Source organism: Helicoverpa armigera, chromosome 15 (genome assembly GCF_030705265.1).
Source record: "Helicoverpa armigera isolate CAAS_96S chromosome 15, ASM3070526v1, whole genome shotgun sequence".
NCBI lineage: Eukaryota > Metazoa > Arthropoda > Insecta > Lepidoptera > Noctuidae > Helicoverpa > Helicoverpa armigera.
The window spans coordinates 5,098,405-5,115,131 of record NC_087134.1 but is presented as its reverse complement, the minus strand read 5'-3'; the positions used below and the strand labels follow the sequence as shown (position 1 = coordinate 5,115,131).

The 16,727-nt window shown below is 39.9% G+C and overlaps 1 protein-coding gene across 1 annotated transcript in view; it reads left to right on the top strand.

Annotated features, from left to right (window-relative positions):
* The first annotated feature begins 229 nt into the window (after positions 1 to 229).
* Positions 230 to 16,727, top strand: part of LOC110382016 (titin) — a 34,855-nt gene continuing 18,357 nt past the window's right edge. Inside the window, exons 1-2 of the mRNA XM_049844998.2 lie at positions 230 to 3,500; positions 3,717 to 3,976. Coding sequence (XP_049700955.2) covers positions 657 to 3,500; positions 3,717 to 3,976 — 3,104 coding nt within the window. The 5' untranslated portion in view covers positions 230 to 656. The remainder of the gene's footprint in view (positions 3,501 to 3,716; positions 3,977 to 16,727) is intronic.

The window sequence follows — 16,727 nt, the reverse complement described above, 5'->3', positions numbered from 1 at the left end:
ACAATCACGAGTGACTTGCACGGAACTGTTATGGGTCTGTGAAGTGTTTTAATAAATAGCCGCGTATAAAAAGTGATTTGACCTTTAAGTCGAGTGATTACCTAAATGTATAGCGTGTTGATACTTAAATCGCGATCTAATGGTTCATTGGCTTTTTATGAAACAATAATTAATACAGTGACGTAGCTGAGCATGGTAATTTCTGAATTATTGAATAGATCGTGTATGATGTGTGTACACTAACAGCGCAGTGTTGTGACTAAGGTTCGTGATTAAGTAAGCAATGAGTTCAGCGGCTTTTACACCATTTTTGGTATGAGTCCAACAGTGGGATGTGAGCACAGCTTACGTGTCGCAAAGTGCCCACCAGAGTGGGCGCGATGGCGCGGCATCAAGGTGTGAGGGGCGCCGGCGCAGACTCACAATTCTCACAAAAGTCACAAACCGTGAGTCAGTTGCGAGAAGCGCGCGCGCACTCTGCGACACACGATACGAACGACTCTCGCGACCATTATTTACTTTGTACATGGCAATTGTTTGACGATATTATATTATGTGATAAGTTTTTATTTAAAATTATTTATACGTGGTTATTTAAGAATCTCCTATATCAAATAAATATATAAAGTTTTATGTTATAAAATCGTGGGACCAAAATGACGATAAAAAATAAAAAGACTAAGCAATCAAAAACTTCAGAAGTGACTTCTTCTGGTAGTGCATCGACTAGTGTCCAGAAGACAAGTTCAACCACTTCGGTGCAGAGCAGCAGTAACACACTGCAGAAGGTCAGCTCGTCTGGTAAGAAGGTCCGCTATATCGAGGTAAAGGTCGAGGAAGATGACCCACTTATGATAACCGACATTTCCGATCACACTTCGATCGCCGGCTCTACCATATCGGAGCACTACAACAGTCACCCGCACTACATCATAACCGAAGCTCCTTCTATTAGTGACTTGTCTCAAACACGATCACTGGAACATCACGTAAGTGATATGGCACAGTCAACTACTGGTGAATACGTATCTAGTTCGGTGCTACAGGAATCTTCCTCGTCGCACCAACAGAATTCTAAATCGGAAACATTCCAGACATCATCGACTTCTGTGCAGCAGTCGGGTTCTAGTCATAGCCAATCATTTGACAGAACTACTGATTCTTCTGCTCCTAATCAAACTCTTAATACCGGCTTCATTGACAACTCGTCGTCTAACGTTTCTTCTTCTAACACATATTTGAAACGATCTCAAAATGCAAACGCTACTGATTCCTTTCTTCAGTCAGAGCGCCAGAGTTTAGTGAATCAAACGTCAACATCTAGCTCAAAAGATCACCAAAATATTAAACAAGGCGACCGCGTAACTTATCGCAACTCTCCTGAACCGTCACAGAGAAAACAAACTGTTCGTTCTGATTCATCAAACTTTTATGGAGGCGAAGGCAGCTTGGACAAAAGAGGAAATGTCAAAGAATATAGCAGCACTTCACAAACAAGTGAAACTAAAAGTAGCAACATCACGAAGTCTTCCTCGTCCTCGTATGTCGTCGAAATTGTTGACGGCAAAGAACGAATCATTGATAGTTCTAAGAGGGAGTGGGGTGATGCTCAAGAACATGCATCAAAGGAAGCTTATGCAAGCATTAGTGGCACTGATATAAAACCACAGTCAGCTCACAGCATCCAGAACTATGATATGAAATCAAATTTCGACACAGGCAAGGACGGGAAAAAACCAACCAGTGAAATGATTGTTAAGGAAGACTCTAAATTCATTAAAGATGGCAATCAAATGACCTCGCATTCCAGTGTCATCACAGAGAAAGATAACGTTGCTAAGCATCAACAATATATCACAAACCGCGAGCACTTAACAGCTGATCAACAACATCTGCTTAACCGCGATCAACAGTATATAACTCATCACGATAATGTGGCGTCGAACCAACAACAAAACACAACTCGACAACAACTGACATCTGATCAACAGTACACAACACGTGATCACACTACGACTGATGAACAGTACACAACTCGTGAATATTTAACATCCGATCAGAGAACAACATCCACTAAAGATGATCGTTATCAGTCAAGGAACGTTTCTGACAACACTAATATAATCCGGAAAGATGTTGATAATGTCACAATCAATAAAGGTACAACTGACGATCGACGGCGCAATATGAATCAAACGGATTCATCCAACTTTTATGGCTACGACACCACCATTCAAAATGAACTAAACAAAGTGGGTAAAATATTACAAGTGCCTAATACAGAAAACATAAACTTTTCTACAAAAATAATGAAGAGTAACACAAGCAGTGCTCAGCAAGCTTCTACTTCCTCTTACGTTGTTGAAATTGTTGATGGTAAAGAGCGAATCGTAGACACCTCTCACAGAGAATGGGGAGATAATAAAGAACATTCTACTTACGAGAAAAGTCACAATGTAAGTGGTACAGGGATGAAACCTGAGCATGAGTATACGAGACACGTCCTTGACAAAGAATCTCACTATGACACTGGTAAAGATGGTATACCAAAAAGTTCCTTACAAGTATCAGAAGAATCGGCTTTGTATAAGAATGGGAAAGAAATAGCCTCGACTAGCAACCGGTACGGTGGTGATTTTACTAAGAAAAAAGCAATTACTGAATATGTCCCCGATGACAGAGATGATGTGCATAATAAACGTATTCATGACACGACTGATAAAGATATTCATACTACGACTCATAAGACCTTGTCAACTGACACTCAGTCCCACACAACAGATATTAGGGATGTGAAAGACACTGTTGACTTTGTGACTACCGAGAAAGAAAACTTAACAAAAGAATCCACATCTACCACCACTTCTCAATCGAAAGATACTTTGACTACTTATGAGAGGAGCACCGGGACATGGAATGGAAAGTTTGTGTATGAAAAAGATGATGACAGGCCCAAAAGACCGAAGGAAATGTCGCCGTTCGGAAGACCTGAACAACCGAGACATCACTTAAAGCGACAAGATACAGAAGAAAACATAATTTTGTCATCAAGAGATATAAAAGATTTTACATCAATTAGTGATCTGCGAAAGATTATTGAAACCTCAAAGTTTAACAAGGATGTACGAGTAAGCAACAAAAATATAGTTATTAACAGAAACATTGATGACCGTATCCTGAAGGAAATAATCGAGACTGTTAAGAAGTATCCATTTAAAAGGATCGAAAAAGTGACATTGGGAACTAAAATTAATGAAGATGTAAAAGATCTTTATGAAGGAATTGATACAGAGGAAACTACTGTATTGACATCCACTACTGGCGAAACAACCAGAAAAGCTTTTGAAGTAGAAAAGAATAGAAGTCAAATTGAAGTTACTCGTTATATCACTGAGAATGGCATTACAAGAAAAATTACGACCTATGAGGATGCTAAAGAGGACGACAAGATCAGAACGGACGTCTACGTCGACAAGAGCGCGTTAGACTTCAAAAACTTGGTAAGAACTTAACTTTATTTATTATTTTCAATCTAGTGTACATATTCAATCTAGTGGCTAGTGCGCCAAGCTAAATATTATCATGATCGGTTTTCTCATTGCCATAACTTTCCAATTTTGGTTCACCTGAGCCGATATCCGAATTGTATTGTTTTATCAGCGCGGAGAAAACATCTGACAATCTAGAGCAGGAGATAAAACTTTTATCCATTTCAGCGCGATGTCCAAACGACCGAAGACGTTATTCGAGAATACGACGTGGTGGACCGTGCTATCACGGACACCACGAGGGAGGATACCACCATCAGCACCGTCTACGATGAGAAGATCACTGATGACAGGACCACAATGCGAGACGACAGGACTACGATCGAAGAGACCGTCATCATTGACGAGACCAGGCCAAGAGGAGGCCCCAAGAAACCGGAAAAGATTGTCACTAAGGAACAGTGCATCTGCGAAATCTGCACTTGTGGGTGAGTACATTTTCTTCACTTTTATGTTTGTGATCGCACCTTTTGCCATGATACGAGAACTATACAGTAGACAGTTATGCAAAATTACGTGCATCATAAACAACTGGGCCAAATGTCAGTAACCTATTAGGGCATCCTTTTGTGCATAGCCAGTGACGGTAGTTAAATGTATGTGGCATACTCTGGGAAATTGTTATTCAGACTGGATTCAGACATTAACGAATGCATGACATTTGGAACGACATTTCAAAAAAATTTAGACTAATCAACTCGAAATCTTGAAAATGCAGTTTTTGTTTCTATATGTACCTATCTAGTTTATATTTATCAAAACTAAAGTCTTGAGTTCGGACATTATCAAGTCATCTATCTTGAAGTTTGACGTCATAAAAAGCTATAAATAAAGATTACATAAGTTAACTTGCATTCAAATAATTTTTATACAAACAACTTATACGTAAGCAATGCTTGTATTTGGACATATACTTATCATTGCAATGTTATCGAGTTTGGTTTCTTGGAAGTGCACTAATTCGGCATCGGTAACGATAATCCTCTGTCACAACTCGCGATGTTATAGCACGTAAGATAATGTTGTCAGGTGCGCCACTGATATTAAGATAACTTTTGTAGGTTTCACACTATTATCTCTCTAATAAATAGGTCGCATGAAGAAAGACGTCAGCATTGTTTGAAGAGATGCTATTATGAATGACAACGCAGTTTTAGAAACATTTTCACGCATCATCTGTTGCAAGAAATTTTAACTACTAGTAGATAGAAAATAGTCAAGAATTTATAATAGAAATGTTGATAACAGCCAAACAATTCTTATCAAGTAATAGTGTTGAAGTGTAGTGGCGTCTACATTTGCGAATAAAATTCTTAAGTTTATGCCAATTGAATGTCGAATCATGTTACGGTTCACGAATTAGTTGGAATGTAAAAAAAAAAAGAATAGACGACGAACGTGACGTTAAATTACGTAGTTTGTTACTAAGGCATAACGTAACGATTTATTTTGGTAATAATTTCTTTGTAACAACGTGGCTAGTTGACGCTGTGTTTAATTTTTTTTTAATTTTGTGTGTGTGACGGTTTCACGATGACCGTGAAAAATTATCTGTGTAGTCATCTTTTTTGTCGCATTGAAATCATTGAATATGGGTAGTCTGTTACGATGATTCAATATTAAAAATTTTCGCAAAGGACCTTTGTGAGGGCACGCGCGGCGGATCAAGCTATATATGCGATCGATATTCATCGCGCGCGGCTCCTGCGTCTACTAAAAAAACAAGTTGTCGGCGCGCCCGTCACTGCGCGTCCGTGGCGCGTCGGCGCGCATGTCGCTGCGCGTCCGTGGCGCGTCGGCGCGCATGCGCGTAGGCTACGGCCGTCCCACCCCTCACGACTCTATTCTCGGAAACGAGTGGGAATGCGCGTTTGGCGGCGTTCGAAAATGCGCGGGGTAATTTGACTTACGACATACTCCCCCTCTAGTTTTGGAGAGCGTCCTCGCTCCTGGACTAGCTCAGTGCCCAAGCGTTTCGGACATCCGCGACGTCGTTTGGGTCGAACACGATTTGGTGGTACGGCACTACCTGCACCAGTGTCCACAAACGGAGATAAATCCAGGGTTTGATACATACCGAGGCTGTCGGCCGGATTCCTTATCGGCGAGATAATGAAGGTAGTCGGGCTAACCTTTTTGGTAATCAAGTAGGGTTCGTCACGATTAGGGAAGTGTTTTGCTGTCAGACCTTTACTTCCTTGACTCAATGCATGTGTCCGGACTAACACTTTATCACCTATCTTATAATCTGGACTAGGCCGACCTGATTGATCGGTGCTTCTCTTGGAATGCACTTGCTGTCCCTCAACTCGTTCACGAGCCTCTCTCTCACGAGTTCTCAATCTCTCTACACATAAGTTCCTGCTTGGCAGGGGTCAATCGATACAGCGGTACCGAGATAGGAGGGTGCTCACCTGGGTCGATATGCTGCTCAGCAGGGGGGTTAGGCTCTCCCCCTAGCTGGAAGATGTCGACGTCGTCCACCAAGGTCTGCTTCAACAGGTCCCGTTCCGGTTGGGTTAATACCTACTGTACCTTCATCTTCCCGGAGTACATCCGAGAAGGAACAGGAAAGCTGTGGCAAGAAAGAGGGTTCAAACCGCATTGGATACTCGACATGGCGAGTCTCAGAAAAGTACCAACATTTTCTGGAAAAATCCATAATCACTGCGGCAGCAAAAAGGAAATCCATACCCAGTAACGTTCCGTTGTCTCGTGATTCCGGAAGGATGAGGAAGGAAGTCTGAATCACCTTCCCCTCTAAGTGTACGTCAAGCGTGGTCATTAAGACTTCAAGGTCGCGCACCGGTATCAACTAACGCGGTTCCCGACGCGTCTAATATTTTTATATTAAAAATCGGTCGCGAAACTACCTCGTGTTTATCGTCGTTACCTTCACCGGCGCGCGTGCTCTCATCACAATATATTCTGTCACTACACACCTTAATATCTAACTTATTCTTAATATAATTGTATGAACAAAAAGAATCATTAGATAAATCACAAAAATATTGGTTACACCCCTCTATATTGCGGGCGTCATTACACACATTAACATAATGCGGAGAATAATAAAATTGGCGTTTACACCCTTGCTCATTACGAGCGTCATCGCAATATACATCCTTATTCGGTACATTGGTAATGGTACCTACATAATTGGCGCTTGCACCCTAATTCACAATGAGCGTTATCAATAATCATGCTATCATAATAATAATTCGACACATATTCGTGGTGATATCTTACCACATTGTTGGTATTGTGAGGCAACCCTAAAAGATAGACATAATATACATTAAGGCTGCACACGCGACGGAAGTTTTCCCAACATTTCCCTTCACTGCTCTGCTCCTATTGGTATCCTATAACCTGCCCAGGAGTATGAAGAATAATTGTACCAAGTTTCGTTAAAATCCGTCTAGTAGTTTTTGTTTCCATAACGAACATACAGACAGACAGAAAAAAATTTTAATGATTGCATTTTTGGCATCAGTATTGATCACTAATCACCCCCTGATAGTTTTTTTGGAAATATATTCAATGTACAGAATTGACCTCTCTACAGATTTATTATAAGTATAGATAGATAAAAATTGGTGTCAATTAAATTGACCCGAAGACGTCGTCCTGACGTCTGACGTATGTAAACCGCAGCAAAGAACCAATCCTGAGTGAGTAGTGACGGCTATGACGCGATGCGCTGCGGGCCAATCACCGCTTTACCGCCGTCCCCCAGCGCTGAGCGCACACTTCATACCACCAAAGGGACCCAATAAAACAAGTTCTGCGTAGGTGAGAGTCAGTGCTCAATATCCATGCCGATTACTTGCGTTGATTTATAGTCAGAAACACATCGCGGGGAAATGCTATAAAAACTTTGTTCGTTATTGCATTGTTTACAGTTTTCACGAGTCACATTTTGGGTACCGCACTGATAACACGTCACCGGATTATAGTCTGAGCGGCTGACTCACCTGTGCCTGTCGACTTACGGCACTGTTACTTGCGGTGTCCGAATCTTCAGGACTCGCAGAATGGCCACGATGCAGGTCTCGATGACGTATGCGTCTGCTCCTGATTGGTTGTCGCGGCGGGCGCTGGCTAGGGCGTAGGGCGCGGCGCGCTCGGCTCGCGCGGCGTCGTCGAGCGAGGGCTTGAAGCGGGCCTCCTACTGGTTTTCGGTGCGGAGTTGAGCGCTTCGCTCTTTGTTGACCCGGCGATAGTTTCTTCGATAATTCTCGATTGATTTAGTAGTTCTTAGTCTCAGTTACGAATTTTGCGATGAAGTAAACCGTAAACCATGTCGAGCTGTACCTTCGATGATAAGTCGCCCTCTGGTAGGTGCGTTAATAGCGCTCGGCTCTTCGCGACGAAAATCTGTCATCTGTCATCTTCGGTTTGTTCGATTCTAAACAATTCTCTAATATATATGTCGCAGATTCAAACGGATTTGAATCTTAATATTTCTCGGTCAGTGCGCACACCCGGCGCCGGCGACGTCTCAGGAGCAAGAGAGAGCGAGCTCCATCGACATTCACACTACTGACAGATTGAAATGACACAGACAACTGTCACTGTCAAACATCAATATGAAGCTCACAACATTCAGTCTAGTGTTGCTACTCGAAAAATAAATCATTATTCATTCTCCGACATATAATTTTGTACTCAGGGCGGCGATCTCCGTATGCATCGCGTAGGTATTTTATTACTCGTCATTCCACGACAAAACTTTGGAACGAATGCTCTGCCACCAGGTTGCCGCATCGTCTGTCAGCAGCATGGACATGCCTTTTATGGCCACATCGTCATAAATATTGGTGCACTCTTTATATGCCTCAATGGCATCGATCCGGACTAATCCGGAGAATCTCGAGCATCGAGCGAAATTGCCGGTCCTCTCTGTTGCGCTCGGCGTTGGCGCCGGTGATGCGGTCGGGGTGGACGCCGTCGCGGACAGGCGCGTTGGACTGCTGGATAGTCGACAGCAGTGCGGTAAAGTTGTCGCGAGACATGGTGACGCTGTCGTTGAGCGTCTCACGTCTTCGGCGTGCGAGCCATTGAGTGATTGCAGTTGGCGCGTTCGCGGGGTTTTAACAGACACACACACACGAACGCGGGGTACACGAGCACATAGGAACAATAGTTACACCAACTTTATACCTACTCATAACACAATTACACTGGGGTGGGCCTCTTTTGTGAATGGCATCTCGCAGTTCAGCCTAGGAGGCTGTTGACTGCTTAACCGGTCAAATCCATGTGGATGCCTAGAGTTTAAGGCCTCTAGCCAGGGGCAAAAAAGCTTACAAACTAAGCGACTGCGCTAAGGGCACCCCCTGTGGGGTACGAGCCTCGGCTTAGGGCGTCGCTGACTAACAGCAAAGGGACAAGCTGGATCTGATTTAAGGGGCGTTTTAACTTTAACGCTCAGCTACGCGGGCTGGCTAAGCAAGGGTCGGGGGGGGGGGAGGGAGTTTGACTTTCTACGCGTACGCGTACCTCGGCGGCGAGGTTTCGGATATTTCCGTATGTGTCTGTGTTTTCTAAGAGTGCTAGTTTCCCTACGGCTCTCTTGGAGCACTGTGATGGGGTCGTCAGGAAGGGTCAGGGTGTGTCTTGGCCACTGTGGTGGGTATAAGGCCCTAATGTTGGGCGTTATAGCTTCCCAAAAAATGAAGAAAGGTGACATAAATGGCTCAGCAGTTTATATGTGAAGCAAAAATACAAAAAAATCTGTCTTCACTTCGAATCTTCCTGCTTTTATACTGCTAATTCCCGCTAATTAATAATTAAAAATCTTAAGGTAACAAACTGCGTAAGTTAAAACTTCAATACCAATCTCATAGTCACCCTATTAGAAAGGGACAGACGGCCTCCGTACTAACTGTTTCACTCGGCTCGTTTTTCGCAGTCCTGGGGCCCGATTCTCCTAATTTTACTTAAGCAACAACTGAAGCGTATGTGGCATTCCGCCATTTTTTCTTTGAAATAAACGTTTTTATCCTTTTCTGTCATTCAATAATAAATCATTTTGTCTGCAAATGATTTACCATTGCAAAATGATTGTACAGCAAACTACCGTATAGACCAAAATCAAGACCAATCACACACCAATCAAAAGTCAATCGAATACGATTGGTCTTTTATTAGTAGCAGAATGCCTAATAAAATACCAATCGTATTCGATTGACTTTTGATTGGTGTCTTTTATTAGTAGCAGAATGCCTGATAAAAGACCAATCTATATTATGTCTGAATTGACTGAATTTACTAAATTATGTCTATGTACTAACTACTCTGGGGCGTCGGATAGCTCCATCGCGCGCCATAGGTTGAACGTCAAGCAAGCCGAATTTTGCCGAAATACGCCTACCGAACCAGTGGCGGCGTAGCATCGGGTGGCACCCGGGGCGAACTACTAATTGAACACCCCTCCCCAACAAAAAAACACGACAAAATATAATCCATGACCGATCGGGGTCTAAACCGAGCTTACGGTGACATTGATGTTCGGGACCTATCGGGGTCCGCTACGGATTTGACGATTAAATGAGCTACTGAGTTATACTGAGCTACTGATATAAAGATATGAAGGAGGGATCCATATCCCAGTGATTGAAAGATGCATAATATCTATCTTTTCTTTTCAATGACAAATTTTGCCTATGTCTTCTACTAAAAAAACAAGATGTCGGCGCACCCGTCGCTGCGCGTCCGTGACGCGTCGGCGCGCATGCGCGCAGGCTGCGCCCGTCCCTCATATATGTATATAGGTTCGGTGGTGTGTGTGATCTGACTGATGAGGTGTTACTTGTGTAATCCCTTCTAACTACTTCTAACGAATCGTGTCGGGTGTGTCATAGTTAATGCCTTGTCCGTGTAGCACAAGCCTTGATTGTTATTGAACACAGACTTATTGATCGTTACCACGAACATAATAAAACATTTTTGTTCAGCTTTTGAGGAAACTGCAAATGTTTCAATTATTTTTCCTGCGTTCTGGATTTTGTAAACGTCTAGCTAAACGTCAGTAGCATATTTTTAAATGTCGATTAGTTAGTTACTTATTTAGAAGTGTTCATTGATTTATATCTGTAGGTGGGTGTCAGTACTAGCCAATGAATTTAATATTCATGAATCCATAGTCTAGTTCGCTGTCTTGACATGTGTTTGACCCTAACTGTTCCAGATTGTTATAGCTTGTCAAATCTATCGTATGACACATACACAAATGTTTCGCAGTGATTGTGTAGAGTGCTTCGGTTTTCATCGTACTCGCATCTGGCAGAGTGCCTAGTCGAAGTAAATATTTTTGTTATCGCGTCTGTATTCCCAATGTCACGGGCAATCACGGCTGTGGCCATGTGATCGGTCAACTTTGTTTAAACAAACCATTTCTCGACTTAGCGAAAAGTTATATAAATGTGTAAAATTATTATAGCTAATGTATGAGTCATGGTTCGACTCTATCGGTTTAGCAACAGCCTTTTATTGCTTGCTTAAGTCTCACGGTGTGGGCTGTATTTCGATAATGCAATTAGTATCGCCATCGATCTGAAACTCGTTTATGTATTTTATTTACACTTTCATAAATGCCGTGATAGTATCCTCGGTTTCCTGGCTCCTGTCATTAAGAAGTCATTACATATTTTGTTTTTGTCATTGGTAATGGGTTTGGTTCGGACAAAGAGTTCTGACGCTTGAGTATCCATTAAGATAAAATTCCATTAGCGTTAGAGCATTGAAATTGTATTTTGGTTCTATGATTTACACGGTTACACACGACATATTTTTCATGTTTTTGTGGTTTATTGTTAGTGCTATTACCTTGCATGCTATGACAATTATTACTGACAATTAGTTTTAATTAAACGACCCGAATATTTAGATCACGCTGAAAACAGAACTGAACTCACGTTAGTCCAAATGTTCTACCTAATTCGCTTACCTCATGTGTATAAAATATGAATTTGTATGTACATATTCATAGTCAAACAAATTAAATGAATCAACTAAATAAATCATGACTACTACATCTTTAATTGTTTTTTAAACAGTTGAAGGATAGATAACGTATCATTCTGTTATCTACCGGTTCTTATTCAATAGAAGTATCAATAAATCTAAACATTACATAATCTAGCATTGACAAATAATATCAGAACATTAATAGGCTTAGATATCGGTAGTTGTAATCATAACACCATAAAATATGCATTAAAATTGGGTGTGTTTACGATAGAAGAAAATTCAATGGGTTTTTACATTGCACATTTTCATATGTAGGTGTTTAGGAAATATTTAAACTGCTCTTTAAAAACATTCAGCTATTCATTTTGTTAGTAGGAAAACTGATGGTAAATTCAGAAGCGCTCACGTCATAATTCCTGGAATAAAACAGACTGACAAATTCGCAGAAATCTGTCTAAGAAACCATTATAGCCAAGAGAAGATAGTCAGACAGCTTTTCTGAAACAAAGTAACGTAGGATAGGAACTCAGATTCATAGCAATGTAGGCGGTAAATAGCAACAGAGATGAGACATCAACAAACCTACGATTCATATCTAGGTACCTATAATATCTATGAATAAGTTCCATCAGTTCCATGGAAGTAGAAGCAAGTGCGTTCACAGGTAGCGTGTGTACTCGAGCGCATCACACTTCCTCGCTTCACGGTGATAGGTCGACGATTCCCCACATCTGAGTAAACAGTGCCATACAATAGCTTTTCGAATGACATTCTTGTAGGAGAATTTACGTATATACCTAGGTACTTACATATTAGCTTTTCGAAAACAAAACACGGCTGTTTTAGAATAAGGTTATGCTAGTGTCGAAGGATTGCCAGAAGTCTTTATAAGATGATGATTTTGGATAGATTTTTGTAGCAAACAATACAGTATATTGTATATGGGTACTAGACCTAACTAATCGTTCAATTCAATTGGCTTAGATATCAAACTTCCAAATAGGCACACCAACGCTTTCATTTAAAATTCATAGGCTGAAATGTTGGCGGATATTAGTGTCGACCTATTAAAGGATTACTGCAATAAATTGTAAGTTTTGAAATAGTTGAACGAATGTATCTCGTTGGCTGCCCACTATGGCATTACATCACGCTATAGCGTGTGTTCTGTTCGCAGTGACAGAGCACGAAGGACACTTTTAAAATTAAAGTCAAATAAAGCACTGACATTAATGTACCTATCTAACGCAATGTCATGGGAATATCGACCCAAGCAACATGCCATTTAGATCTACATTTGTGCACACACGCAACGTTTAAACTTTAGTAAATTCTAACTAACTAGCTGCTGCAAAATGTTTTCCTATTCATGTTGAGAAATTGCTGTGGTGCCGTACCGCGCCAGTCACCTCTATCTAACATCAACTGTCTACATTCTATACGTATATCTTCTTCATCATGTAAGACTGATGATCCGGTTAATTAACTCCGATTCATTTTAATCAAAAGTATAAATGAATGTTGATTGAGTCTCAGAAATCGTTAAATTAGATGACGTCGTGTTGTTTCTTCCTCAATGTTCAAACATTTGTGCATGGACATGGACATCGTAAAGACGGTAAAGACTAGTTTCTGATATGTATAATGAATTTAAATTGACTACAAGATATTTAAAATATTGTTTGAAATTCTAATCAGACGGCGAAATTACTATCAATTCGAGGAAATAAGCAGGAATTCTCTTAAAAACCAACAGAAGTCATGGAGTCTACTCTTCCCTTCATTAGTCTTTATCTACCCGTTTAGATTAGCAGATAAGCCTACCACCAAGGCATACAATGAAAGCATGAGCACGCATGGAACTTTTCTTTTCTCATTGTTTTTAATTTATCGACACCTCGAAATCTTTAAACATTTTCCCAAGCGTTGATGATAGATTCGCACTGTTGGCGAGAATTAGGTAAATAAAATGATGAATAATTTGCAAAATTATGTGAGTAAAATAATTAGCCAATAATGTTTTGTCCACATAAATCAAGTTTTTATTGACAGGTCTCTAACGGGCTTGAAGGAAATCGGAACAAGTTTCGCGATAACACTCTTGAGAAAGCAGTTAGTTTCTCCTTTCCTATTTTATAAACTGCCAAGGTCTTGTACAATATTGTTTCTATTATTCAATGCTCGAAAACTGTCATAAAGTTAATAGGTGCCTAACAGGAGTCAACAACTCGAATCAAGTGTTCAATCAAGATATGATTGTAAGTCTCTGAATCGCCATTTTTAAACTCGTGGTTTTTTCTAGTGGCAAAATACAAGAAATTACATACCTTTTTTGCGATAAATATGATTACGATACACCACTAATCTTTCAACTTTCCAAATAAATATGCAAGTAGATAAGATTATTAAACGCATGTTAGTTTTTATCATTATTGCAACTGCTGTTTAATCTCTGATTAGATAGATATAAGTTGTGTTATTTATGTAATTCGTTTAGTGAGTGTCCTTGCATTCCATTGTTCTATCATCTTCAAAATTTCGCTTCCACGAATTGAATTCACTCGATTATTTTAAGATCGTTATACTCATTCCTCAGTAGTCAGATTCATGGCATAAAATAACGTGGATATATGAATGGTTACTGAAAATAAAGAGCCATTTAAAAACGCATCAGTATTTCCCCTACTTTAGTTTTCATGTTACCTTGACATGACAATATTGGTTGTTTTGTACTACATTATTTAAATATTCATTTAGGTATACCATCGTATTGCTTAAGTAATTGGCTTAGGAACTTTAGAAATTTAACTCCGATTCGGCCTGATATTTCCAATCCATTGTTCTAATTATTTTATCCTCCTCGAAGATACAAACACGATTTACTTTTTTATCTTTTTATGCTTGTTGCAGAAGTATTAACAAGCTTAATAATACATCGTTTGTAACAACGTTAACTATTAACTATTATCAAATAATGCACGCCATGCTATCTCAATTCGTGTATCAGATAAAAGTGAATTACTTTATAATTATTGTTGTTATACTGCAGTGAAAAATATGAAATAATAAATGAATGAATATTTTAATGAATAAGCACTAAAGTATTACGTAGGCCTCTATTATTAGTTGCGCCAGACGTGGCCTTCTGCTGACCTCAGTGTCTCAGATACAAGTGCATTATTCACTTGCAACAATCCGTATTGCAGGTTATTTAAACAAATAGCATTTATTTGTTTAAATTTTCTGGCAATTAACTTAATACGTGAACAAAGAAGTTTAGATGAGTCTAATTAGCCAATTGAGGAATGTAGATACGGTTTGGCTTATAAAACAGGTAATCAAATGTTACGATTTAGCAAGACCTAAGTATGAAGTAGTTTTACGTTAAATATCAACTGTGTATTGGTTTGAGCGCTCTATCCTTGGAGAACAACAAATAACGTAGTCATATCTATCTAAAACGTTCCAATAACACATGAACTCTGTCTGTGGCGTACAGGCATAGACTAGAGATTTATGTTCGTCCACGATACAAAGAATCGATCATTCGTCCCGGATTGGGTTGCGTCACGCCACCTGTCCTTGTCGGAGTGCACGACTGATGTCAGCTCAACCAGAGATAAGCGCTGACAATGCGGCGTGTTTTCACATTCCAACTTACTGTAATTTATCTAAATACTAGATAGTAAAATAACATCGTCTTTAGACTAAACATTCTACAGTAAACTTACTCTTTGGTTACAGCAAAACAATGACCTGTTTTAAAATGTATTCCGAGGTAATAAATAAACATAGAAGGCAGAAGTTCGCTAAAGATGTCGTGATAGCATTTAATTAATTACATTGACATACTCAGCAGCTATTTCCTAGAAGCAGCTTAGCATACAAATTCTAACGTTAGCTATTTTTAGTGGTTCAATCAGAGAAAAATATCTCTAGGTTACCTACTCATCGTTCGTCATTTGAATACCTACGTGTCTTTTGAATAAATAAATTAGCATTAACCGATTCGAAGAAATGGTAACAGCTGGAAGATTTCGCAAGTTTTAACCTTATTGAGAATAGATCACTGCTTAGTCATGTTCATGTGTTTATATAACCTTCATAACGTTCATACTTTCAGTATTTTATTGATTTCAGCAGACTTTTGAATAATGAAAACTACGTAGGCGGTAAGACAACACAATGATAGCGTGTCGAATAGATCGATAATTCCGTGGTATATTGCTGCATGAAAACATATGAGTAGATTCTATAATAAAACAGTGATTTAACTTTCATATTATACAGTACTAAGCTAATGTGGAGTTTTATTACTCCATACATCAAAATCAGTTAATCTGCATTATGGTTCTTGTTCTTTTGTGAGGATAATGCTTTGACCAAGCACTTGTAAAAATGCTTTCAATGTTTAACAGTCGTAAAAATATCGTTTAGGTTTTCTTAAGCTAAAAATATTTCTGCTTGCAAGTTTAATATCCTGCCACAGGAATCGAATCGAACCGGCTTCTCTAAGTGTAGCGCTCGAAGGCTTTCATCACAAATCATACCAATAAAATTGCACTTAACGAGGACTGCTGGTGTTTATCAAAGGAAGCGAGTTCCAGTTGCCATTAATGCAATTAATTGGCGTTCATAAATACTGCTTTAATTAGCGGTGTCAGCGATTAACTGGTCCGTTGGGGAACAGTCATGGTTGGTCCGTGAAAGCGGACAGCGAACAATGGTAGTTCGTAGATCATAGATTTGGTTTGCGCCCGCGCAGAGTACTCGACTGTGACACGTGAGGCTTACGTGCGCGACCACCGTGACTGAGAGAGTTTTGTTATGGCTTGCAACAGCGGCTATTGACTACTGTGGACCAAAGGGCTTAATGAATGCTACTGGTTCGTCGTACTGTGCCAGTACATCATTCGCCTCACTGCCCTCTTTGAGTAGGAGTTCCACATCAAATCCAATTGACCAAGCCACTGTGCTTCTTGCAATTAATTTAAGCTGTTTCATCATTATGGCTTGTACTGTAGTTTAATTAGGATTTGTTTATGTCACAGTTAAATATAGATAGTCTCTTTAAGGTAGGTCAATTAGGATTTAAAATATTTTTCCTTAACATTAGCATAGAAAGAGCGATTGTTTATTATGCAGAATATACAGTCAACTAAACATGTTTATAAGGATAATTGCAAACTAAACGATGTCCTG